Raw genomic sequence first — 27,152 nt, 5'->3', positions numbered from 1 at the left:
GTGGCCCAGCGAGAGATGCGGCAACGCCCATGGAGCCCTTATTGGAGAGATCTATAGAGCGAGCATGTGCGGCGGCCGTATCCCGAGGGTCCCGGACTAGACGAAAGAAGTCCGGAGCGAACCACACTGTCCCCATCGAGAAGTCTTTGCGAATGAAGTTTATCCCTCTTCTGTTCATTGGCTGCAACTGCCACGACACCCCACACAGCTTACCAGAGCTTCCTCCCATGGGCTGCAGCCTGCAGCTGGCGCGGCGCTCTTCCGAGTTTACCCGATCTACTTCAAGGCTTCATTTGTAGACTGAATGGTTTTTCCGTTAGCGAGGCATATAGTGCTACCGCACTGAAATAAAACTAACTGGCTCGCAGCTGCAAATTGGCGAAACAGCATTATTCATGTGCCTCAGTCGTCATAAGGATGATTGGCGTCGCTCCCGCGACTAAGTCTACCGTACCTGCTGTGAATGGTTGTTTGCACCCTAGTACACCGTGCACCTACCGCCTGGTCTTTATTGCACGACTGACGCCACAACCGACTGATATGACTCTTTACGAAACACTACTTTCTGGTACTCTATGAATTGAAGTCGAACCCACCTTTTGCATGTATGTCTGATGGTTGTCGAAAGTGAAGGTCTGTTTGAAGCCAGGTCTTTTGTCATACGTGGTCAATGCTTGAGCCTCCTGGTCGAGTTGTACATTCTTGGCGTAATCTGTGTCTGTCATATTGCAAACCTTTATTCAAGGAGAGAGAGAAAAGTAGCCAGCACAAGTGCAAAATTTTCAAGGTACTGTCGCATATCATGTACTCGGAAAATAACGATTCGTGGAGCGCCTTCTCTTTCCTAGTAAATGTTTTTATGAATGATCAACAATGCACTATAATTCAACGCAGAATAAGGTTCCAGTCACTTGCTTAGCCTTTGAAAGAATCACAGAAAAATCGGTATGTCTGCATTCTGCCACCTAATGCACTTGCATTCATATTTCAGTATAAAAATTTCGTTAGCGCCATTAAATCTTGAGAAACCGATATGTCGCCGATGTCCAACAATTAGCATTTGGTCCATTTTTTTCCCTGTAGTCTGAGCTGTGTGAAGGGCCATATTGAAGGCCTCAAAGGAGGAGGCCTCGAAGGCCTCGAAGGAGCCTCGAAGGGTAGTCAATTTTGCTATCCAACAAACTGCTTCGTGTTTTTCACGAAACACTCTTGAGAAATATGACAGACGAGGAATTGTTGATCGTTGACTAAAAGTCACACACTGTCACCTCATTTTCTATGCACAGCGTGATCATAATGCCGCCAAATATTTATACTGCAAAGCGCTGGCAATTGAGAGCGTGCTGACACAAAATCTCTCATGCAGTAGGGTAATGAGTACTATACGGCATGCAAAATGCATGCGGTGAAATCACGACACAGGGCAAGAAATAGTTAATGACTCTTTTTCATGCACCGCAGAATGATAAAACGTAATGGAGAAGACCGTTGCAGACATACTTGTGCCTGCTAAGCGTGTTGTCGAAAACGAAACCAACTTTTTGAACGCTTCACGCGTTTATGACGAGTCGATTCAGTCTGAGCACACAGTTTCGACATCCAAAGCACAATGCGACCAACTGACAAACACGCGGGGCGATCGGGTGGGGCGATCATATATACCGGGTGTTCTTTTAGGTCCAAAATTTTAAAAGAAAGGTATATTCCTTTAGATTTATTTTAACCCTGGGGCTATACAGAAAGCTACGGCGGACGCCAGGTAAGAGGCAAACTACTTTAATTAGTTCGCTGATTAACCGAATACGTTAATTAACTATTATAAATTTTATTTTAGGGGATATGTTGTATTAGCAGAATTGGACATCATCTTCCAGACTGTCCAGCCAAGAAAAAAAATTTTCAGGAAAATTTTTTGCGTGCGTTACGAAGCCAGAAAAAGTCACCCTGGTAGGCAGCTTCGCACTGTTACACAGCGTCTGTGAGCGCCTATGACGTAGTTCACTCCGCCCTGCGCTTTGTGTCGCACGGTTGACGTCGCCTGAAGCATAGATGGGCGGCTGGCGGTATCGCTGCCCGTTTCGCTTCGCTCAGCGGCCTCACGGAATGCCGCGTTGGACCAAAAACGCACGGTCATTGCGCTTGCGATCCGACCTCAGAGGGACAGCGGGCCGTAGCGTTTGCGGAAGGGGCAAAAATAAAGGCTCGAGTCATTTGCGCGTGTGGTGTGTCACAGCATCGGCCTCGAAATGCCGTCGCGGAGTGAGGGAAGGCTATCCACGTAAGAAAAAGTAGACATGGTTGTCGCATATGTTACAATGGCCAAGAGAAAGCGTCTGGCGGCGAAGTTCTATGCTTCCAAGCACCCGGGGCGTCACCTTCTAGCGGAGACATCATTTAAGAGGATTTTCAACAAATTTGCTTGTACAGCTTCTGTGTCATCAGCAAAGAGGTCTAAAACGTATGTTTCGGATGAAGAGTTTGAAATCGGTGTGATTGCGTTCGTAAGAGCGAAGCCAGAAGCCAGCATTCGACAGACAGCCCAATGCGCAGGTTCAAGCATGATGCCAGTATGGAGAGTCCTTGTCAAGCACTGCATGTATCCTTTTCCTGTGAGTCTTCACCAGCAGCTGAGTACGACAGACTTTGAACGAAGGCAGGATTACTGTAACTGGGCCCTGATCAGTACGACAGAGATCCTTGCGTTTTACACAAGGTGATCTGGACGGATGAAGCACAGTTCTGTCGCAATTCGTCTGTGAACCTGCACAATGTCCATTACTGGGCTGATGTGAACCCTCACTGGCTTCGAGCCCACAAACACCAACAGAGGTGGGCAGTGAACGTTTGGTGGGGCATTTTCAATGGACAAATCATCGGCCCATACTTTTATGAAGAGTCACTGACTGGGAAAAAGTACTGCGAAGAAACTCACGAAGAAACTCACGAAGAAAAAACCAAGCTTTCATAGATGAGCCTGCCAGTGTAGAGAGCCTAAGACGAGGATCATCACAGCATGAGCTGCAGTTGAGCCTGCAGTGCTGATGCGGGTACTTGATTCTGTACCCGAGCGATACATGATGTGTGTTGCTGCCGAGGGACAGCATTTCGGGCATTTCTTGTAAAGGTTCTGTGTGCTTCTAGCACCGCTTCCCAGTTTACACGCCAGTCCACAAATTGTAATTTTGCCACTAATGCAATACTTCGATAAAGTCTTTCCGTTAAACCTGGACACGTTGCTTAACTGCTGGAAGGTAAACAATCAATTTCTTGTTTTGTCTGTTCAACTTCAGAGTTCTCTGTTTTCAATGCCAGAAGATTGCTGTCAATCAATCATGATATGGACGTTCGCTTGCGTCAAGTAGGTTTTAAAAATAGGCAACGTCGCTGTGGAGACCGATTAGCAAGACTTATTTCAGTAGTGAAATTTATCAGGCACTGCACGTTGCATGTTCTGTCAGCAAGTTAATTGTGAGGCACCAAAGCGTCACTTCAAACACCATCTAGAACGTTAAGATTGGGTGACAGCTCAATTATCGAGCGACTTCGTATTCTGCCTCGATCGGAACAAGTGCCTTGAAGAGAAAATGAAATTAAATCCCCCCGGAGATGTGGCCAACCACAATAGTTCTTCGCAAAGGGTCTTCACGCGGAAGGTGTTTCCAATCAGGGCGTCAAGGCAGATAATACATCTAAGGCGCTTGGGCAGAGTTAGCGAAAAAAAGTTTTGCCGCAGCTGTTCACTTTGCGCACTCAGCAGTTGCAAGTGTCTCAAGCATTTATTTCTGCCGGTTCCACCAGCGACAACGTTCTCGTAGTCACCCTGAGGTGGCATCGCAAGCGCAATGACAGTGCGTTTTTGTTCCAAAGCGGCATTCCGAGAGGCCGCGGAGCGAAGCGAAACAGGCAGCGATAGAGCAGGCCGCCCGTCCGGGCTTCAGGTGACATCAGCCGTGTGACACAGCGCAGGGCGGATTGAACTACGTCAGAGGCGCTCACCGCCGCTGCTTTACGGTGTGAAGATGCCTACCGGGGTGACTTTTTCGCGCCTCGTAACGTGCGTGAAAAATTTTTATTTCAAGTTTTTTTTTCTCGGTTGGACTCTTTGGAGGACGACCTTGAATTCTGCCAATACAACATACCCCCTAAAATAAAAATTAGAAAAGTTTATTAACATATTTAGTTAAACAGCGAACTAATTAAAGCAGTTTTCCTCTTGCTTGGCGCCCGCCGTAGCCTCCACTTAGCCGCAGTGCTAAAATAAATCTAAAGCAATTTACCTTTTCTTTTTAAATTTAGGAACGCCTAAAAAAAACACCCGGTAGTGGTCTCATGCAGTGACAAGCGAAGTTGATGTGTTCGCGCCACCATGGGCTCGAGACCCACTGGCGGCCACAGTGTGTTTCGCCGTAAAGTGTTTTAAGGCGGAAGCCTTTAAAGGCTTCCCTCGCGGCCATGACCCTGTCCGTCCGTCCGTCAGTTACATCTGAACTGAAAGGGAAACAGTCATTACCAGTCACAAGTCATGACTAACTAATCATTAACCAGTCATTACTAGCGAGTCATGACTGGTACCAGTCATGATTAGTTAGTCATTAACCAGTCATAAATAGTTAGAAATGAACCAATCATGATTTCTTAGGCACCAAATAATTAGTCATGACTAACTAAATATTAACCAGTCATCAACTAATTATTCATGACTACTTAGTCATTAACCAATCATGAATAGTTTGTCATTAACCATTCATTAATAGTCATGACTAGGTAGCCATGCGTCATGAATAATTAGTCATTGCTAGCCAATCCAAGTTGCCCCATAGCCGCCCCGCGTGTGCCCACAGCCGTGCAGCCAAAGTTGCGTCGAAAGGGTTTCGCCTCGCGCTCTTTATTTAAGTAGATGGTCAAAGTACCCCCTGAATTTTTTCTCAGCTGGCCATCAAGCCTACAGGCAGGTTGCCACCTGTCCACCACGGCAGATGGGCGATCTGCCTTTAGGCTTGGGACAAACAAACAGTGCGCGACATCTGAGAAAGGGGGTTTTAGTGCTAGCGCACCCAAGCGTTAATCGTGCATGCTTCTGCGTTTTAGGTCACTCCAAAGCGCTGCCCACTCACCACACCCGCAATCGAGTCTTGGTCGAACGACCTTAGATCGCACTCCTGGTACAACCCGTAGCTGCCGATTGCCGATGGGGTTGACTTTTCGTCGTCGGTGCGTGGCACCCACCAGCGTCCCTTCAGGGTTAGGGAGACACCGATGGGGACCCCTAACTTGTGTTCAATTCGCAGGCATTCTGCCAACTTGCATCCTTCGTACTGCGAAACGAAAATCGAAAAGTAAGATTAGCTGCGATTCATTCAATGTAGAGACCACTGTCCAACATTCAGGAATGTATTTAAAAATATGGCTGGCGGCTTTGCCTTGCTATGCAAATAATATTGTGCGACAGCACTGTTTTTTGCAGATGGACACTACCACTAACCACTCTAAAGCGCGAATGTGTTAGCCACAGGTCGAAGGAGACATTTAGGCGCATATCGCTTCCTCAAAATCAACGGAGCCTAATCCTTCCAATATTTTTAAGAAAGGAATCTCCAAACTTTCGTGGGTGGGCCACCCAAATGGGCAAAGCCGATTTTGATGGTGTCCCTGGTCGGTTCTGAACCTGGGGAGCTAAATTGTCAAATTTTCCGTGGCGGGCCACCTGAATTTCTGAGGGGGGCCAAGCCATTTAAGGGGTATGCCAGGTCGGTTCCGAACGTACATCAACTCACGTTACAGGTTTTAGGGGACAGGACAACCAAATTTTTCGAGGGGGGCCAATTCCATTTTGAGTTAAAGTGAAGTCGGTCTTCCACCCGAGCACAACCACATTCAGTAGCCGTGAAATTCCGCCAAGATTATTCCAGGGCAAATTTAAGGCTTTCTGACCATATCTGGGACATACCCTCGTGTGCCATGCAGTGTGTTGCCGGCATTACACTGCACGGCCATCCCCACATTGAGCTCAGCTTGGTGTCCCACACGTCTCTAAAGCGGTCAAGGTCATTTAAGGTCGGTTTTCTGGTGGTCCTAACCATTTTACGGACATGCCTCATGTGCCATAAAGTATGTTGCCATCATTATCCTGCATGGCCATCCCCAATATTCAGCTTTGCTTGGTCCATTACCATGCGCACCCATTCCCGTACTGAGTATGGCTGAGTAATTTTCTTCGTGTCAGACATCCCAAAGCGGTGGGGGTAGACTAGAATTGCTTTCGCACTAACAACATCTGTTTCGTGCAGTTGAGGCACATTTTTGTTAGAACCCAGCATTCGCCCTTGTAAGAACTTGGGCCTTCCTATCCACGTTCTTAAAAAAGAAAACCTAACAGCGTTTAGAAATTGACCCACCCCGAAATATTCAAAAAGACCATCAACATTTGGAATCAGGCAGGCCGCGGCGGTTGCGTTACGATGGAGGCGAAACGTGAAAGGCGCCCGTGTGCTGTGCGATGTCGCGCACATCTGAAATTGTCAGGTGGTCGAAATTATTCCGGAGCTCTTCACTACGGCACCTCTTTCCATCTTTCTTCTTTCACTCCCTCGTTTATCCCTTCGCTTACGGCGCAGTTCCGGTGTCCACCGAGATTTGAGGCACTTACTGCGGCGTTCCGTTTCCGCAAAAAACAATTTTAATTTATCACCCCAGAAAATGGATTAAGACGGATTAGTTGGGATTTGCGGGGACATTATTGGTGATTGGTGGGCAGAATAATGTGGGTTATTGTGCATTTGTTGGTGGTTTAATGTGGATGAGTGGCGATTAGTAGGTGAATTAAAGTGGTAGATTGGGTCGCGATAGTAAAATCCATTATGATAATCGAATGGAAGGTACTCGAACAATCACTCCTAACAATTTCAACTTTGAGCGCGCTGATGATATAACAACACCCTTGACCAAACCTGGAAATTTCGTTACAGAGAAACCGGTTGGGTTTTGGAAGAAACGAACCGAAGTGCTGCCGCATTAATATGTCTTGATTTGCTTTCTATTGCGCACCAGAGTGTCTAAGTGTTTGGCGTACGGCTACTGATGCCAGTGTCGCAGGATTACATCCCTACCGTGGTTAACGAGTGTAGATAGCGGGGAACGGAAAAACGCCCGTGAGCTCTGCAATCTCGATGCACATTAAAGAGGCATAGGTAGTCGAAACTGACCCGGAGCCCTCTCTCGTAGCCCATATGTCGCACTGGGACGTTAAACCCCTCAAAAGAGCTACCACTTTCTGCTGAGGTCCCTGGTAAGCGTCATATATTCCATGCTCTGCCTCTTATCCCTGGTAGCACTGGAGTGAGTGTCACAAATGGCGTCTTTTTTGTGCCTTGTCCGTTACTATGAATCTGGAATAATGTGATATCTTTTTAATATTGCTTTAACTACACGTGATCTGAAACCAATATTCTTGCTTGCATTATCAATTTTTTCTCTATTTGCATGTTTGCATCACTTCCGTTGCCTCACTCCACTGATGTCGCGTCTGCATTCTTGTCGGACCTTTTGACGCGATTTTTTGTATTTTTCTGGGTCCAGTCAAGAAGCAAACATGCTATACGAAGACCTACATTTCATCCTTTCATGCCTACACTCGAAGGGTTGATAAAGCAAGCGCTAGATTTTCCTGACACTATTTTTCATCAATAAAACAGCAGGCCTGGAACAGATTGGCTCCAATGGCTTCTATGACCTAGAGAACTGAAAGGTTTTTTTTTTCATTCTCTGCAAAAACATCGTACAGCCCCGAATATGGGCGATTTCTAGTGAAGGTGAACGGGAAGAACCGTAGATGGCATCTATTTTTTGGCATATCTAGAGGAAGGGCTCGCGTGATCAGAATTATTATCACCAGGAACACTTACGTATGTATGCGCGTAAGGTGCCAGGTTGCGCACAGCGGCTGGTATCTGGTAGATGTTTGGTGGCATTATGATGCACCTGAAGTTGGAAATCTGGCCCGAAATCGCATAAGGTTGGAAGGACATGTGCCCCAGGATAACAATGGCGTCTGGTGTGAACACGGACCTGCGGATACAAAAAGTCAGTGGTGTGAACAAATAGGCAAGCGCGCTTATTCGCCGTCTTTAAAGTGAACTTTTTGGTGGCATAGTTCTGAGTTGGTCTTCTGGTACGTCTCCTGCTGTTTCTGGATATTTTCTGTTCTGTGTCGTCGGTAGACCTAAGCGAGATCCTCCGCAATGTTCAGCCGTACAGAAAATCATTACTTTTAAGCTCCTGTCGAGCAGGCTTGGCTCTAAGTGATTCGAAGAGAGTCTTACGCACAACAAGAACACTCTTAGTATCTGCGTACTTTTCGGAAATGCAGCAAAGTACTGAGAGGGAAAAAGATTTCACACCTGTAGTTTGAAGGTTTGAAGGTTTATTTCCGCAACTAGGTGTTGCGAGGACAGCCAGGGAAAAAGCTGTATAGACAGCTTGAGAGGTCCTGGCTGCCTCTTACAGTGCAGCATTAACGGCGGCGGAATAGGACATCAAACAAATTGTAAGAAAAAACTCGTATGTTCTGTACATAGAATGACACATGTACTTTCAGTAAGCAGTACATTCTGCTTGTAAAAGAAAAAAGAACTATATTAGGTCAAAGAGACTATAAAGGCAAACACAGGGAGGAGAAAATAAAGGACAGCAGAACTGACAGGTGCACTCAAAATGGTAATAGCAAGAAAAAAAGAACTACACGAATATTTGGGGCAATTCTTTCAGAGAAATATTGGAGACATCAAGATTCTTGTGGCAGTACAACTGGTTCAGAAGTGTCGGTAAGGTATGCTGCAACATTTGTTTGCCATAGTTTGTACGGCATTTCTTAACATTCCAAGGCTCTGCTGCGCGGGTATCATACACAGTTCTGCTTTGCTCTAACCTAGCAAGTGTAAGTAAGAAGTCATCATTTTTCATTATGGCGAGTTTATATTTATAGCACAGCCTATAGTTATACATGGATTTCATTGGAATAACGTTGTGTCGGTGGAAAAGGCTCGCAGTGTGGAAGAAATACGGCACTTTACATGCAATGCGTATAATACGTTTTTGTAAGACAGTGAGTTTGTTAATATTTTCAGCTGTTGTTGTTGCCCACACCATACATCCGTAGCTGGCTATGGAAGAGAACAAAGAGTGATAAAGTAACATGTTGACTGACGTAGGAAAATTAAAGCAATGGCGGCGCATGATACCAACTGTTCTGGAAAGTTTCTGAACGACGTAATTAATATGGTCATTCCACGACATATCTGCTGCAAAGTAAACGCCCAGAGTTTTCACAGACTGCACAAATTCTATTCTGGTATTGTTTAATTCAATTAGAGGAAGTTCAAAGTGTTTGTGACGTGGGTGGAACATGACGGCTGCAGTTTTACTAACGTTAATTCTTAAGTGATTATCAGCAGTCCAAGTATTTATTTCTTTTAAGGTTTTATTAGCTCGATTTGCGAGATCAGCCGTTGAAGTACCCGAAAAAAACAGACTAGTGTCATCTGCATAAATTATGTACTTAGCAGTGCTATCGATGCGAACAATATCATTAATATAAAGAACAAAAAGCCAAGCCAACTGCCAGTGCTTGCAGGCAGCTCGATGCCGAGTGGACACAAGCTTCGCTTGAGCAAGGGCCACGCTAGAGCATATACCATAACGTTTTCCTCGCATGTTACACGGAAGAAACTGGTTAGTGGCGAGAAACTTTCGCCATGTATCAGGGAGTAACCCTCACTAACCAGTGAGCTTGGAAAGGAGGCATCAGGGCAATGTTCCGACCCCTTTGAAAGAGTTTATTCTCCCGGTTCCACATGCCTTTAAAGCCCATGTTCGCAATCTCTCCACCCTCCTCGTTACTGGATTTCTTTCTGTTGAACTGGGGTATTACTTCATCACGGTCTGGCAGGCCAACCAGTTCGTACCCTTTAGCAGCCATTCTGTCCAGAGAAGATTTTCAGGTTCAGGCTCCCCAGCTTTCCCCTCACGTTTTTTCCCCCTCAGAATAATGCCTGATTTAAAACCCGCCAGTGATATATCATTTGCTCAGACAGACAAGTTCTCTTGTCGAAACGTTGTCTGCGACTCAGAGGCTTCTGTCCTCCCCCTTGTTGACTTTGTGCTGTCGAGAAACACATTTACTGCCCTTTCTCCAGCAGCGATCCCTTCCAAAGTAGATATGAGAATATCTATGACGCCACACAAATTAACCGTCCAGTATGACTTATCATTCGAGTGCATGCTCCGTGGGGAACATTTTACGGCTTTAACTGTGGCGCAGTCAAAGCTGCATGTCTTAGACGCAAACTGTCCGCATTTTGCCACAAGCTGAGCAGATTGTCATTGATGTATGTCTAAGCCATAAGACACTAGTAAGTAGGCAATATTTTAAGTGCAGCGCATGTGTTTGTGGTGTTTATGCGATATAGATGAACTGGTGAGAAGGCCAATTCTGGCCTGTGGTAAAGCAATGATGTTTTTAAATCGCCGACAGTAATCTAGTGCAACTAAGGTTCGAATGGTGGATCTAGCTCTACGCAAACACATACTCACTTAATCTCTTGGCCGATAGTCTGGCATCCCCCGTAGCAGCCAAGGAAGGTGTATGGCGCAATTAGCCTCTGACGAAGCAAAGGCCGCGAGAATGTTACCGCCTCCTGCCGAGAAAAAAGCCTTCTATCGGGAAGGTACTTCAAGAGCACTGGCGCGATTCAAGTGTTTGCCGAAGAACTAGCCAGTAGCATCGGTCAGCGCTCCTCAAGACCCAATCGCCCAGCGGTCACGCACGAAATGTGAGATGTGCTTCTTGAAAATGCTCGTTCATCAAACGTGACGGGGCAGCGACATATCGACGCTTAAGGCCAGAAGTTACAGCAAATGCGAACTGCGATTTGATGCCTTTGCGAGCATTTTGTGCTCTACTAAGCTCTCTGACCACGCTGCTTTGAAGATACACACCGCCACCATATTTATAGCAGCAAGCCTAGTGAAGCGTTGGCCGCAATTTTTCTGTGACGCCACAGTTTCGGAATAAGCGGCTCAAAAGCATGCTGAAATTTAGTCCACCTTCCGTTAATTTTGCCGCTTTTACCTCTACGTAGCACGATCGTTAGTTTAGGCGGCAATATTACAGCGATAGTTCCTTGAGGTGCTCTCAGCGGACTAGCTCGCGACGCGTCGGTGTAGTCCATAGAAATGAAAAACTCGCACATTGTGGATCTTACAAAAGTTGACCTAGCAAAAGGTGCTGTCGAAAATCTGTGCTGCGTTGTCACGGGACCTTGGGAAGGATTTCTTAACTTTTAATTTGCTCCTCTGCCATTGTCCACTTTTTAAGGCGACGAATGCCGTGGGAACTCACATCGCCCTAGTGGGGGAGAAACCCGCCCACAAAGCAGTGGCGGACCAATGATGACCAATGACGGAGCAGGACGCCACGTTTGATACGCCTTGGCGCGTTGTGTGGTCGTTAACCTCCTGGCGTGAAACAAATTTTGGGGTACACTTATGATCCGCCTTAGAGTATGACGCGACCGCGTTAATGGTTATTTGTTACTTTCTTGAATAATTAATCTCCCCTTTCTATTCACACACACTAATTACAGGAGTAGGCATACTATAGCCAGATTCAACTTAAGAACACAGCGGTTTTTTCGTGTCAATGGACCCCCTTCAAGCCAATGGCGTCGGCCGATTCTCATGACCCTGCTAGTGTGACAAAGCTGAGAGCGGTAGATGAAAGGGGATAGTCCCCTCCCTCCATGGTCGGGGATAGGCTCCTCTCTCCATTGTGGCGACGCTCCCTGCATTATCACGTAGCAGGGTCACGAGAATGGGCTCACGCCATTGGCTGGAAGGCGTCCGTTGACGGGAAATTCCGCTGCGTTATTATGTTGTATCCGACTATAGACCCCGTGATACACCACCAGACATTCAAGGACTCTCTTTAACAGAGTTATCGAACGTGTCTATGCCGCAACGGGCCGCGTGTTCGAGTCCCAGTCGTGGCAAAGTTTATTTTCCTTTCATCTAAGTCTGTTCAGTGAACAGTGCGCCTTGGTGCGGGCGGCTTGTGCTTCGCAGGACCGGCCGCCAGAATGGTTGCCAGTTCCTCGCGCATGTGTAAATCTCCAGCCATTCTGATGCGCTGGTGGAGTGCAGTATACGAAGACGTGAGAATGTTTGTCTGCATCGCGGAATAGTACGTGCAAGTACGGCATTTGGTAGCTAAGCGGGTTCGATTTGGCCTACGGCTAGCGCGTCTGAGTGAAAAGGAACGAGTGATCAACTAATTGCTGCAATTTTTTTCGGCCTCATTAATTTACTTGATATCCTTAAATACGGCATAATGACCTTTCAGTATTGGCACGACCTCATATTCACAATTTAACTTCGAGTTTTAAACTGTTTCATTGCAGAGGTCCTCGTGTGACTTCACCACCCACTCGACCAATCCTGAATTAGTGTGACAACGCTCACAGCTTTTCGCCGGAACATCCGCTCAAACACTGCCGCGTTAAATTGTGTGGTGGTTGTGGGACGGTTTGTGGGAACACAGTCCCCATGACTCGGCCGGGACTGTAGGCGTCGGCGGTAGGGTAGCCAGCGGCACCGCCGCACGACAGGCAGTGACTAGTGATTTATCACCTGCTCCCCATCTCGTGTTACTTCGTCACGGCTTCCGTAACGACCAAATCAAAGTAAGAATAAACAATAGGTTTCAAATTACGCTGGCCCCTGTGCCCTGCAGTGAGCATTATAATGAAATGGCTGATGGACAACATTGCGGCTCCCGTTGTCACTTTGCGACTCATGGAGGCGGAAGTCTTCTGATGCGAAGGGAAATGCTGATTATGAAGACCATGGACGGCGGACCCAAATATTCGTGAGAGCCTTGCTATGTGCTTTCCGGTGCCCCAAAGATTTCTGTGGGCATAATCTGAACGCGAAATGCGTTTGCGTCCCAGCGCTCGCCTTTTACTTGAATGTCATGCTAAAATTCATAATGTGGTCGCTTTCAGATCCATCCCAGTTAGTCGCAAAGGAAGCTCTACTGACATTCTTTTATAAGCTGCAGACTGGAAGAAGCCATTGTTCACGCAAACTGAATGACTGTGAAATGACCGTGCCCATCAGTGAGTGAGTTTCCTAAACACGTTTACTGCTCATCAACCAAACTAAAAGAGGGAGAGAGAGATAGACAGACCTTGAGCGCTTGAAGTGCATTCTTGAGCATAGCCGCGTTTCCTTCCAGGTACACCTTGTGAACGTTCATGGCTCCCCAGTGGTACACTTTATTTGTCAAAAATTTTTCTTCCACCCAGGGTGTCGCTTGCGTCTTCCTGAGGCCGTTGACGAAGTCTTCAAGCGCCCTGTATGCATCGATTGCAAGAAAAAAGTTTGAGCATAAAACAAGATTTCTATGGAATACATAAAGTGAATATTAAGGATAGAGAAGCCAAGAGCGAATCTGGAAAAGAATAGGTCGGTTGTAATTTCTCTGATCGTCCAATGCGTTTCAATGTACTGAGAAAAAAAAAGGAGGCTAAAAACCTCTTCTTTGTTTATCCTTATTTATTTATTTAGGAATACACTCTTTCACAACTGCGAGGCGTCACAGTTACAGGAGATGAATAGTAAAAAGAAAAAAAAAGACACTGGACCTGTTTATCGCCTCTCGATAGATTGCCTACAAGCATTGTGAAAAGCTTAGCACTGATACATTGTACCCTAGCGGCACCCATAAGGATAATAGTAGAATGGGGACAAACGAAGTGGGCTCCGCTTTGCAACCAAGAGTAGACTGCTCAAGTGAGCTCAGCCTTAAAGGACTATAGGCACCAAGTTTTTCTTGCAGGTTTTCTTCTTTCAAACGATGCGCTAAACATAGGTATACACGAAGCACCCACTGGTAATCGCCTACGACCGGTAAATAATTTCTAACTGAATTTCTTCTTGAACGCTCTTTCGGTTTCATGAGCCGAACGATGGCTGTGATGCATAGTTGATGTTTAGGTCACGTGAGGCCCAGAAAACTGCAATGTAACTGATGATACGTCGTTTGTTTTAATTCTAGCTATACAAGCAGGCTGGTTTAAGTGCTGTAGTGCGTTAAAACTACGTATCAGCGGTTATATTGCTGTTTTTCTTGTTCATTACGTGATCTAAACTTCCACTATACGTCACCGAAACTATACATCGAAACAGCATTAGAGAAGAAATCGAATTATAAATTATTTATCGGTTGTAGCCAAAACCCACGCGGTGATCCATGTATTCTAGTGTCTAAATCACCATTTGAAAGAAAATACGCGATAAAATTTGGTGCCTATGGTCCTTTAAATACGGCAAGCACGGAGAAACTAAGCACGCATACTTTCACCACCTTGTTTGTGACTCGTTCTGACAATCCAGACTGTTTTTTGAGCTATTTATCGCAGTTAACCTCTCCTTGACAAAACTGAGCACCACGTTCGCTAATGCTTAGTATTCTGCCTGTCATTAAATAAGGCCTCAGACCTTCCTTCTCCACTGACGAAGTCGATCCTCTCCTCTCTGTAGAGGCTGAGCTAATCCTACAACACAAATTGAAACGAGAGTGCAAAAACACCCCACATCTTCTTAAGCAGCATCATCGTCATCGTTAGGAAATTAGCTTTAACTTCAGGATGAGATCTTCTGCCATAATAATCCTCTTATTCTGCCCTCCTCCGAGCCAAGCATGATTTTCTGATCCGGTGCACCCAGAGAATTCTTCATTAACAGTAACCATCTTTGCAATCACTTTGGATTTATTACGCAACTTTGAAAGAGTGGCGTTTTTTTGACCTCTGCACTGCTTGTCCGACCGATTTCAACTCCCCCTCTTGATTGCAGCTATGATAGGGTTCCTGGTCAAGAAACACCAGAGCATGAATTCTGACAACATGCATCGTGCCGTAATGTTCGTAGATTGTAGATTACCAGCGTGCTTTGGCGCTCGACCGAAACCCGACATTTGTCCGAGTTTGTCGGAACGTGATCCTTTGGATGCTTTGTAGGCGATTGATAGCAGGCTAATCGGTCCACAACTCATCATTTCTGTTGAATGTAGTTTCTCTTGGAGTACGTTGTGACCACTCCTCCAAGCTTTGAATGCGCAAGAGTTCAGGAGGGATTGAGTACACACGATTTCAAGCTTTTTTTTTTACCCAAAAAAATTTAGACCCTCCGCAAACCTGAAACTGGGATAATTTTATACTGCCGCTGCTCCCATCTGCAATTTTTCGGAGCTCGGTTTTTTCGTTTATTACTTGCCGCCGCGGTGGCTAAGTGGTTATGGCGCTCGACTGATGACTCGAAAGACGCTGGTTCGATCCTGGCCGCTGCGGTCGAATTTCTATGAGGCAAAATTCTAAAGGCCCGTGTACTGTGCGATGTCAGTGCACGCTAAAGAACCCCAGGTGGTCAAAATTTCTGGAGCCCTTCACTACGGCGTCCCTCATAGCCTGAGTCGCTTTAGGACGTTAAAGCTTCAAAACCATAAAAACAAGTTTATTAGTTGGCAGCATTTAAGCGATTACTGGTGTAATTTGGCTCCAGTACATTTTCTTAGCTTCTCGGCAACAATACCCGTCTTCTTCAAATTGGTATTAAAATTGTTTGCTCCTTTGACGTTTATCTTGTTTGTGCCTGTCAATCGAGATTTAATGCAAATATACGTAGACAAGACAATAACGACGGGACACACACCAGTCCCCTCCTGCTGTCCGCGTCTATTCGCACTAGTTACTAAGTCTCGATGCAATAACCAACTAGCCCAATTAAGAACATCAGCCTGTGATTAACAGCTTTTGGTTGCTTTAATCTGTCCTCAGCTCACTTCCAGTGAATGTGGACTCGCCTTCCTCCATTTATACAAGCCGCATGCCGCGCCGGAGGCCTGCGCGCTTGCTCCAAGAGTTTTCATGTCTATCAGAGTAAAGCTTGCGTTCCCGGAGTGCACTTGTACTTTTAGTTCACGAGGCTGCTTCATAGCAAAGCCGCTCCAATTAAACCCCGCTCACTCGCGCCTCGAATTAATTTTCCTTCGCCGTGGGGCAAAAAAGGCATATAGCCCCTTAGAATAGCTAGAAGTAATTTAAAACCATTGTTAGTTGAGTCAACATATTTGCCAAACACTTGGCCGACCTTATTTCGCACGCCGCTACGGGTGCTCTTAAAAGGACCCTTCCACAGCTATTTCCCACCGAGGCGTAACTGTGCAAAGACAGACTTCACACGTGTACTTAATATTGACTTGCGGCAACAGAACTGGCATATACGAAGAAGGGTTTTTACCACGCACGATATAAATGGGGCTTCCACGAACCAGCTCTCGGTTTAACAAAAGAAAGAGTGCTGGCGGAAGGACACATGTTGCAGCGTCGTGGCATGTTTGCGCCAACATACATCCTTGAAAACAGACCAGAGTAACGGGCTTTTTTTTCTTATTCAAGCACTAAGTAATCCCAAGTTTGCACATGGCATGGCACATGCCGAGATATCATTTCTGACAGCAGCACACAGGTGCCACAAAGAATAAAAAGTGATTACAACCTATAAGATGTGTCCATTTTCAAGACTATGACACATACAGAAGAGATATGCATCAGGAGACGTACTTGAAATGTTACAATCAACGCAGTTTTAGATTTCGTGGCGTAAAGAAAGAACCCGGGGCTACATTTTTCAAAGTTTTTGTTACCCTTGCTTATCCTTCGCCTCTCTCATCAACAGCGGATAGCTATCATCATAGAGTATAACTAGAGGGAAAGATGGCGGCGATACACTTCATTCACCACGGAGAGGCGCAGGAATGTCGGGAAGACTACGTTCCTGACTTGCCTTGGCTATTTTAGGTCATAAAACGTGGATTCAGCCGTAATAGTACGCCTTTTTTAGGCAAACCTGGATCAAATGCTGTTAATCTTTTAATACCGGGCCGACACCTAACTACTACTTGCGTTAAATCTATTGAAGAAGTGACACAGTACAGAAATAACCTAATCTGCGCACAGAGGCGAGCCTCGCGGCACGACTGCCAATATTAAGGTACAATCCGCGTTTTCGGCCTAAAAATAGCCAAGCCAAACATGAAATCTAGTCTTCCTGGCATTCCCGTGCTGGTTGAAGTGTTCCTTAAGAGACTCGCTTAGACTGTGGCACCAGCTTTTCCTCTAGGTAACATTAGAAACTTTATGGCCTGTGACGTCAGGGTTGAGAGCCGGCAATCAATTCGGCCGAAGTGCACCGTTATCAGAGTTGATCATGATCAGTAGCAGAGGGCCTGAAGCACAAGAGGAAAGCAACATAATATAATATAACGTAATATAAGACCCCCCGATCTGATTTTGCATTCTCAGGCGTGCATCATTCTCGAAGGGAGGGCACCGCCAATGGCACCTGAAGTTTGCAAAACTTTTATTGCGAAAGCAATACTACTTTCACTTTCATCTCCTCGCGTGGCGAGGCCACGGTAGCTACCATTGACCTTTAGCTTGACCTCTGCTATGACGTCATACCATCTGCCGCAAAAACCATGGGCCCTACTTGTGCCGTCGCGAGGCGAGGCCGTGCTTGGTAGCTGCTGCCTAACTCCTGCGCCCGCCGCGCGCGGCGCGCCTAGCGGTGTGACGTCACGGTGGGCCACCACCCCGGTGTGCCGGAGTGCCACCACCCAGTTTCAAAGGGGGCGCTCCTATCCATCCATCCATCCATCCATCCATCCGTCACCGCTGCAAGAGCAGGGCTTCAACTTGTGCCGTCGCGAGGCGAGGCCGCGCGTGGTGGCTGCTGCCTAACTCCTGCGCACGCCGCGCACGGCGCGCCTTTCAGCGCTCTTCATCACACACCGGGATAACGGTAATCTACACACGACCACTTCAGCATTGCATTGGATTAGATTGGATTGGATCGGATTGTATTGGATCGGATTAGATTACATTGGATTGGATTGTATAACCGATGCATCACCACAAGTCTAACCACATGCACCGCCACCAGCTACACTACCAGCTGAACCATGGCGTAGCTACGGATATTGCTTTCGCAATTACCGGGCTTAACCAAGCTAAGCCACAGCCATTTTTTTGCGCTTGACGAAGGGCCTTGAGAGGCTGGAATATTGCTGCAGCCAAAGGAGACAACAGTCCACACCGCTGCTCTTTCCACTTATCGTGGCTCCCTGCTCTGTTAGGAATCCTCTCGCTACCCGTTGCCTTAGCGAGTGCTAAGCTACGCGACAACCTTGTCTGCAGAGCAACAGAAGTTACGCAGCCTAAACATTCCCGCTCTTGCTATGCATCCAATTATTCGTTCTTTCTTAAAGTACAACCACAAGCAGTTCTTTACTAGATGGCGCCAGCAGCTCAAGCGACGAACACAAGTTGCCGCGGGGAGAGCAATGACGGGCTTCCTTGCAGAGTCACTGGATAGGTTTTCCAGTGACTGTACTAGCCTAACTTATTGTTGGGTTTTAAGAATATTGGTTTAGAAATTGCAGTCTATTAGGCGTGAACGTCACCGTAGTTGAGGGCAGAGTTCTAGAAAACGGCTGCTGAGATTTTTTTGTCAAGGGCGTGCTCTGGGTGAAGAGCGGTTATGCCTGGAAATACGGTGTGCACGTGGAATAATTTTATCGAGCGCTAGGAAAGTGTGAGGTAACCTACGAAGTAAACAAAAAAGAGGTGCTGCATGATGGGAAACGAGTGCTGGCGCATGTAATCGAGGCTTCACTCTCTGATGCTGCTTTTATGACAGTAGTTAGGTAGAAGGGTTGAAATGCGGGCCAGCTGGTACATTGTAAGCGAAAAAAAAAACAATGGCACAACAATGCCGAGGACCCTGGGGTCCGATGGCGGTGCAAACTTGCCGCGCCATTGCAATGAATGTGGCTGCTATCCTTTGTTCAGCAATGTCACGATTCTTGGCCGAGGCAAGGCAAAACAGGAGCGGGAAATCTTGGAAGCATATCATATCGGTTTGTCACGCCATGATTGTGTTAGCACAACCTCGGTGCGGTTACTCGAAAAAGAATTTTCCTTTTTAGGTCGTTCACGATAGATGAGATTTCTTGTCTTTTGTCTCTTATGCTCAGTGATTTGTGATGATGCTGTTGCGCATGTTCTGCTGGCCTTGCTCGGACTATGTATTTTCTAATAAACTTGAGTTACTAGACCAGTCGTTGTTGTGCGTACACTCTTCTGGTCCCTCGTCTTCTGTGACTGGTGTTGTTTTTCCGTTTACAGTAGTAAGGTGAAATGGCCTTTCGCGGCACGATCCTGAGCTGCCTTTCCACGGTATTACCCATGTGAGGTTAATGGGGACTCCAGCCGTAAACTGTAATTATTGCGTACTGGGTGGCTACACAACTGCTTGCTTGTACGTCCGAATGTGTTTTCTATCTCCCAGTGTAGTCGCAGACACCTCACCTCTCCTGAGCGTACCTCCTGTGTGCATTACGTCTTCTTTCCCTATTGCTGCGATTCGCAACACTCGGTAGATAACATGCAAAACAAGGAGTCTACGTGAACTAGGAAAGGAGACATTAGTAGCAACCAATTCTTGAGGGAAGCACTGCTATGAGGCTTATCCCTAGGCATGGCGATTGATTTTCGCTCATCGGACGCGGTTGTTTGTCTCGGTGGCTGTTAGGCGCTTGAGAGAGAAACAGCGAGCGCAGTCTTACAGGGTGTCGACAGAACAGCCGTACTGCGTGTTCCAGCTTGTTGCCGCCAGTGCCACGAAGCTTTCCAGGCTCGTTGAGAGCGACCGTGCTGCCAGCTCGCCGCCGCACGGCAAGTAGAGCGAGTCGAACAGCATGAAGTCGCACACGCCGTCTCTTGGCGCAACAATGGGCTTGCTGCACGCCACGGTGCAGATCAGCGAAGAGTTCGTGGGTGGCTTGTTCAGGTAGTTGATGGTCTCCTTATAGGGGAGAGAAAAAGCACGCGAAAAAAAAAGATATATTACTGCGGGAACGTTTTTTCAAGGATGTGATCTGATAATCACTAGGATTCTTTGATTCGCTGTGATCGGTTGTAAAAGTTCCCTTTCCTATAGTGAAGAAACCTTCCTCGGGGATCAGCACTTCTGTCGATTGAGAAGGCCGCCGTGCTCTCTAAGCTGCCCCCATAGGAAAACTTTTGCGTGCAGAAACCCTCTTACAGGGTGACGAAGAAACAGTTCACTTTGAGATCGTTTGCGATAACAGAGAAATACGATTACAAATAACGGCGTGCAGTCACCTTCGGTGGTGAACAATTTGCTAATTTATATAGAACATAAAGAGCATAAAAGACTGCAAGCATGTGTTAATGAAAAACCAAACCAAACAGGACACTTAAGTGAGTTACGAGATATTTTTGCTCGTGCTCCCCTCTCTCCTGATTTCTCATGGCATGTGAATGTGACGAGCATCATTACATTTGCTAAGAAGTCGGCAGGTATTTTAAACCATCAAACCGTAACCCCCCCCCCCCTCACATGTAAGAATACTCGCTCACACAACGCAGGTCCGACCGAAGTTACAATGCTCACCTGCAACGTTGCATCCACGTCAACTGCATTTGGCTAATGCTGTCTTTTTAAGTCCTTCAATAAAGTCCGAATTTGATCAGCAGCATCTTGCGTTTCGCCATCGGATCACTAATCTCTGTATTTACGATAGGTTTTTCTATTCGACACTACATGAGATCTGCGGACCTGCTTCATGCATTTCTTACCGCACCGGACACCCCATTAAAGCATCACGACAACGCGCCCGTATCACAACCTTTTCGACGTCATTCTTTCCCAGGGCAGCAACCGACTAAAGCGAACTTCCCACCCGGCATCGCAGCCATCACCTGTCATTCGGCTTCCCGTGGAATTTTCGCCGTGTAACATATAAACAGCAATTTTAGTGCGAAAGCAGCATTTACAGTGGTCCCAACCAAGAATCTTGCGTGAAGTCTCGGACTATTGGGGCTAGCTCGGGTTGGTTCGTAAGAGCGCCGCGCACACTACAGCCACTGCAAGGAAGCCCGGGTAAGTGCGGAGGTGCGTCGCGCCAGATGTAGCCAATGGGAGAATGACCTCGAGAGTAACGTTGGCCAAACCTAGCATAGCAAAAGGCCATACAGAAATAAAATAAATAATGCTGCGCTGACCACTGCGTGATATAACTCTGCTATCGCAGCAGCCAATCACGCCTCGTGTTAAACTGCAACACGCTCTCGCGCTGTGCATTGCATACCATCGTCTTCATCAATCTCCTTCTGGGGCGCGAGCAGATCGGATCAGCTTAACCTGGATCAGACCTTAACCTGAACTTAATACCGTGCCAGATGTGCCGACGACACAGCAAAGCAAAACCATGAGGCAACCAGCCTAAACACATGCTTTCGCACGTGTACTCCTTTTAACTACGTTAAACCCCACCCACTTTTTTTATTACCGTCCCACCTCTTATGATATACATGAATGGCTTATTTAGGGTAATAATATATAATGAAAATGAAATGAAACAAGCAGGGACTTTAAATTGCAAGGTTCATTTCAGTTATGACGCGATGCAGTGCCTTCACTCGAGTTGTCGTGAAAAGCCGACGTGTCGGGATTCGCAGAAAGGTTTAGAGAATCGTGCTGACTCAGAAACAAGGTACTGGCTATTCTTACCGGCAAATGGCCTAGGAGGGTCACAAGGGTGCGGTGCAATAAATGCTAACCTGTGACAGTGGTCTGGCTCGGAGTGGTAGTCGGCGGAGTGCGAGGGGTACTAGACGAAGAGGAACTCGGCACTGGGGCGCTGGTCACAGAGAGTGTTGTAGAAGGTAAAGTAGGTGAAGTCGTCGTCACAGGCAGAGTTGGTGGGATTGTTGAAACGACTGGTGGGGCAGTCGTTGGCTCCCCACCAGTCGTTGGCTGCGGAGAGATGATAGGTAAAGAGACGGGTGATGTTACCATTTCTCCATACCGCGTGACAGACAGAAGTCGCTGAAGGAATTAGTCTTGAGCGCATTCTGCACAGCGGGAGACGCTGAGTGTCACGGGAGGCGCGGGATGCCTCCTTGCCTCGATGCCAGCTCCTCGATGGAGCTGGACGAGCTCTGTATAGCCGCACGAAAGATCAAGAAAATGCCGCCCCTACCCTCAGAAGGATATAAAGTCGTCTCCCGCTCCCGGGGAGGTCTTCATCTGACGACACTCTAGCCACGCTACCTCCTTACCGCCATCATGTAGGCCGCTGCGCTGACCTACACATCGGAATCATACCTCCAAAAACACATGCACAGTGTCGGCGGCGAACCAAGATGACGCCCTCAAGCTTGTACAACTCCAGCAAATCACCTACAACCAGTGTGAGTATGTCATGACGGCATATATTGCACCACCTGATGGCGGTCAGGGGTGTCTTTACGAACGCTTACTGGGAGGAATCCCCACAAGAACTCCTAACAGACTTAATCGTTCCCAACTCCCCAACCCCATCCCCTCGAAACCATACTGGTCGCTTGGAAAATGGGACTCGCACGATCCATACTTATAACCTTCGATCAGGCCGCCGTCCCTCGAAAAATAGTTTGTGGCGGATGAATGCATCTCTGCACACCTTACAGACCGTAGGTCGAGACCTGCAGCAACTGCCGGGCCATCGGCCACCGCATGGGCGTCTGCTTCCAACCTCCAACCCACAAGTGCCCCAGATTCGGCCAGTCACACTCGAAGTTGTCCGGGACCCGGGAAAGCAAATACCGTTACCAACCTAGGACAGCCACGCCCACCGAACGCGAACGCGACACCGAGCCAAACGCGAATCACCATCCCGGCGACGCTTAGAACACCACCCGCAAAGCAATGCAGGCACTAAACGCTCGGAAATACGTGATGTCAGCCAAAGATCAGGACGATCCAAGAGCTCGGACCGACTGATATGGGCAGACAAGCTCGAGACACCCAAGACACAAAACCCGAAAGCCACATCCCGCCTACCCCGGACCCCCGCGACCAGGAGCTCCGGGCCCTGCGTGCGGAGGTAAGCCTCCTCACGAACTTAACACATCCCGACACCCTCATCCTCCCCTTCCGAATCTCTCTCCCCAGGACCGGTTTTTCCACCCACTGAGGCAACACCCAACACCGCCCACACCCTTCTCACCCTTCTCCCCTAAAAAGAAACGCATTTCAGACACAACTGATGATTACAAGACAGATCTTAGGACCTTGCACTCCAAATCTGACGCTACATTGGTAGCCTTTAAGGCACGCCTCGAAGCCAAATTCACAACACTCGCCGAGCAGCTATCTACTCGTCTCGAACAACAAATGGACACTCTTTACACGCCTCGCCTAAACCCTCGCGAATATAGGTTTACACAGTTTTAAAGCCACCTTCAGATGCTACAATTAGCAGCACGTCACATGAGGGGTCTCCTGCCTCCATCCCCCCCCCCCCCCCCCCCCCCGTGCCCCTTCACCTACCAGCACAAAAACCTATCCTAGATCCCAACACGCTCCAATACGGCGGGTCGGGATAATTCGTCTAACCGATAACCACTAATCCAATGGAACTGCCGTGGCTTTCGGGGCAAGCAAGCGCCGCTGCAACTCCTAATACCGACACTCCCTGCCATACCTAAACTTCTCCTGTTACAGGGCACACAACACCAAACGAAACTCCTTAGCTACCATGCGGTGCACTTAGACCCCACTGACACGCCCCCAGTGTCCACACTTATACATCGCACTATTATCTACCAAGAACACACAACCACTTCCTCCACCCCTTGTGTCCTAATAGAAATCATTCCCACGAAATATAACGCCCCCCCCCCCCCCCCGATCTTTGTAGCAAACATATATCACACCAGCCCATGGCCGCCCTGGATACACTATTCCACCAAATTCAACGAATCGTGTGCCAGAATAACCCTAATCATAGCAGGCGGCCTTCAATCGCAACCCATAGACTCGGATTATCGGTACACCACAGCACGGAGTCGCACGCTTTGGACTGCGCTCCAAGACTTGCGCCTCATTACACATAACTTTCATACCCCAAGAAGGATCGGCAACAGTGTAACCGTGGACACTAGTTCAGACCTCATACTCAGCTGCCACCTCAAATGACTCTTGTGGTCACGTACGCCACACACAGTTGGAAACGAACATTACATTATCGCCATCCAAATACCCCGCACACAACGCAGTCCTCGACCCCTCAACCACAGATTTATTAACTGGGACGAAATCCGATCCACACGCCAACTCCCCGATACAAAACGTTGATAACTGGGTCACGCCCACACTGGAATCTCGTCTAGCCCACCCTTGGGAAGCCCATCATAGCATTCTGGAGAGATGGAAGTGACAAAAACATAACAGAACGTTAAAGCGTCGGCTGGCCGCGCTACAGACATAAATCGCTGCACACGGCGAGGAGCTATGCCACTTTAACTGGGGTCAAGTGTGCAACAGCGTAGCCGGCAAAGTCTCTACCAGGACAGCTTGGGAATGTTGGTTATTCATTTGTGACGGAACAGCGCTTGTCTCTTGTCCCGGTGTTTTGCGCTGTTCTGTCACAAACCTCTCTACGTAGAACGCATGGCAACTTCTCCGCCACCTCATAGACCCCACATACTCACGCCGAGAGTCACATAATCATACTACACGCCTCATCCAAAACTCCCCGCTCTCACCGGACACCCTTCTGGACCAACTCCGGACTATACACACTGCACCCGGCACATCCTCCCTTCTCCCCCCTTACACAGGGGCCCCGAATGAGTTGTGTTGTGTGTTGTGTTGGGTTTAATGGCGCATAAGCAGCTACGGCTATCATGCGCCAAGCTCAAGGTATATTTGTTTTATGCAGATTTTTGCTAATATGTGAAAAAACATTGCAGAGGGTCTAAAGTTTGTTGTACCCAGTAATAAGAGAGGGAAGAAATTTTAGAACTGTCTACAAGTGAAAGCTTTTAAGGATTCCGGGTAACCTCATTAGTGGTCCTTGGCTGGGCAAGGAAATTGAGGTTCCCAACCAATCAAATAAAGACCTCAGTCTTCTTCTGGAGGATGAGAAGTGTATTATATATAAAGCGAAGCAGTGGATTAAAATTTACAGTTTCTCAATAACACCTGGTTCTTTTAAAAAGCTAAAAACACGGAGCCCCAATTGAGGGTCTGGACGTCGGCAGAAGAGGTCCGCATGGCCCTCCAAAACCTCCGCACAAATTCTGCACCAGGAGAGGACAGAATCATCAACCCTATGCTCCGTAACCTCGATGATCAAACGCTAACACACTGCTGGAGAGAGGGCACGCTCCCACAGTCCTAGCGCCACGCCAAAATTGCCATCCCCAAGCCAAACAAACCCGTCATCACACCGAAACTCCGCCCTATATCACTCGCATCATGCTTTGGAAAGTTCTCGACCATGTTGCCTTAAACGGAATCATACAACATACAGGGTCTGTTCTGAAAGTAGTATGACTGATTTTTTTTCCACATTTTATTGATGATAATACTACAAATGATTAGCATTTTTCAAAGGAGCACCCTTCCGCATCTACGCACTGCTGCCAATGAGTTTTCCAGTTTTCGTACGCCTCCAGGAACTCCTGGACCGGAATGCTGTATAGCTCCCTCGTCACGGCCTGTTGAACCGCCTCTACCGATCCGTGACGCTTCTCCTTGAGCGTCGACTTTATTCTCGGGAATAGAAAAAAGTCTGGCGGGGTCAAGTCGGGGCCATATGGGGGGGGGGGGGGGGGGGGGCGAGGCAGCGTTGCCACCTTGTGCTAGGCAAGATACTCGATTATGATGAACCCTGTGTGGCTCGGCGCGTTGTCGTGGTGCAGGCGCCATTTGTTGGCGATGGCTGGGCGGACACGAACAATGCGTTTTCGCAGTCTTCTGAGGACTTCCGCGTAAAAAAATGCATTAACTGTTTGTGCGGGTGGTACCAACTCTTTGTGGGTGACTCCATGTCGATCAAAAAAGCAAATGAGCATGGACCTTTCCTTGTATTTGCTCTTTCGCGCTTTCTTGGGGTGTGGGGAAGAAGGGGTGAGCCACTCTGAGCTCTGCCGCTTGCTCTTCGTGTCGTATTCAAACACCCATGTCGTTTCACAGGTCACTACATTGTCCAAAAAATCGGGGTCTTCATTCACGTGATGAAGAAGATCCTGGCAGATCGCTTTCCGGTTGTCCTTTTGCTCCTCTGACAACACTCGCGGCACCAACTTCGCGCACACTTTCCTCATGGCGAAGTTTTCGGTCATGACCTCTAGAACTTGGGTTTGAGGAATGCTAAAATCGCCAGCAATCATTCTGATACTACACCTGCGATCAATGTTAAGTAAAGTTTTCATCGCGACACTTTCGTTGGTCTTGCTGGTCGATGAGCGTCCGGAGCGGTCGTCGTCTTCCACTCTTTCCCTACCTTCTTGGAACAGCTTGTGCCTCTCAAAAGCACCTGATCTACCCATGGCAGCATCACCGTAGGCCTCCTTAATCATGTCGTGAGTCTCTTTTACCGTTTTACCAAGCTTTACATAAAATTTGATCGCATATCGCTGATCCAGTAAACACTCAATGATTTTGCGTGACGAGGCGTTTCGACAGGGGTCCACAATACAAGTGACCTGCTCTCTTCAACGACCGAGAGCAGACTGTCGATTTTCGCCACCGTTCCCGATATCCCCCTTCACCGATCCTGCGCGCGCAGACAACCTTTCGTCTTCCCGTTCGTCCAGGAAAAAATCAGTCCTACTACTTTCAGAACAGGCCCTGTATGCACGACCACAACTTATACCCGCAAAGCATGGTAGGCTTCCGCCCGCGTCTCTCCGCCCAAGATGTCACGCGCCAATTGAGGCATGACATCTTTTTTGCCCTCTCATCCCCACTAATAATAAAGTCGTCTTGGCCCCAGATTTATCCAAGGCATTTGATCGCATAGAACTGCCAGCGACCATGGCGGCTCTCTACCCCCTCAATGTAGGCGTCCGCATGGATGCCTACATACAAGCCTTATCTCGGGACGCACGGCCGAGGTTCACAGGGGCTTCATGCATTCCCTACCCACACCCTTAGCGAAGTCGGCACCCCGCAAGGCT

The 27,152-nt window shown here is 47.7% G+C and overlaps 1 protein-coding gene across 1 annotated transcript in view; it reads right to left on the bottom strand.

The window, feature by feature from the left end:
* LOC149346241 (uncharacterized) overlaps positions 1 to 26,522 on the bottom strand; it is a 32,932-nt gene extending 6,410 nt beyond the window's left edge. Inside the window, exons 1-8 of the mRNA XM_089541267.1 lie at positions 26,477 to 26,522; positions 21,818 to 21,957; positions 19,742 to 19,980; positions 13,241 to 13,406; positions 10,588 to 10,691; positions 7,902 to 8,064; positions 5,115 to 5,315; positions 597 to 734 (exon numbers count right to left, since the gene is read on the bottom strand). Coding sequence (XP_089397393.1) covers positions 597 to 734; positions 5,115 to 5,315; positions 7,902 to 8,064; positions 10,588 to 10,691; positions 13,241 to 13,406; positions 19,742 to 19,980; positions 21,818 to 21,957; positions 26,477 to 26,522 — 1,197 coding nt within the window. The remainder of the gene's footprint in view (positions 1 to 596; positions 735 to 5,114; positions 5,316 to 7,901; positions 8,065 to 10,587; positions 10,692 to 13,240; positions 13,407 to 19,741; positions 19,981 to 21,817; positions 21,958 to 26,476) is intronic.
* Between the last annotated feature and the right edge of the window lie 630 nt (positions 26,523 to 27,152).

This window comes from Amblyomma mixtum, chromosome 4 (genome assembly GCF_055824585.1).
Source record: "Amblyomma mixtum isolate Tamu chromosome 4, ASM5582458v1, whole genome shotgun sequence".
In the NCBI taxonomy this organism is placed as follows: domain Eukaryota; kingdom Metazoa; phylum Arthropoda; class Arachnida; order Ixodida; family Ixodidae; genus Amblyomma; species Amblyomma mixtum.
This window is presented reverse-complemented; position numbering and strand designations above follow the sequence as displayed.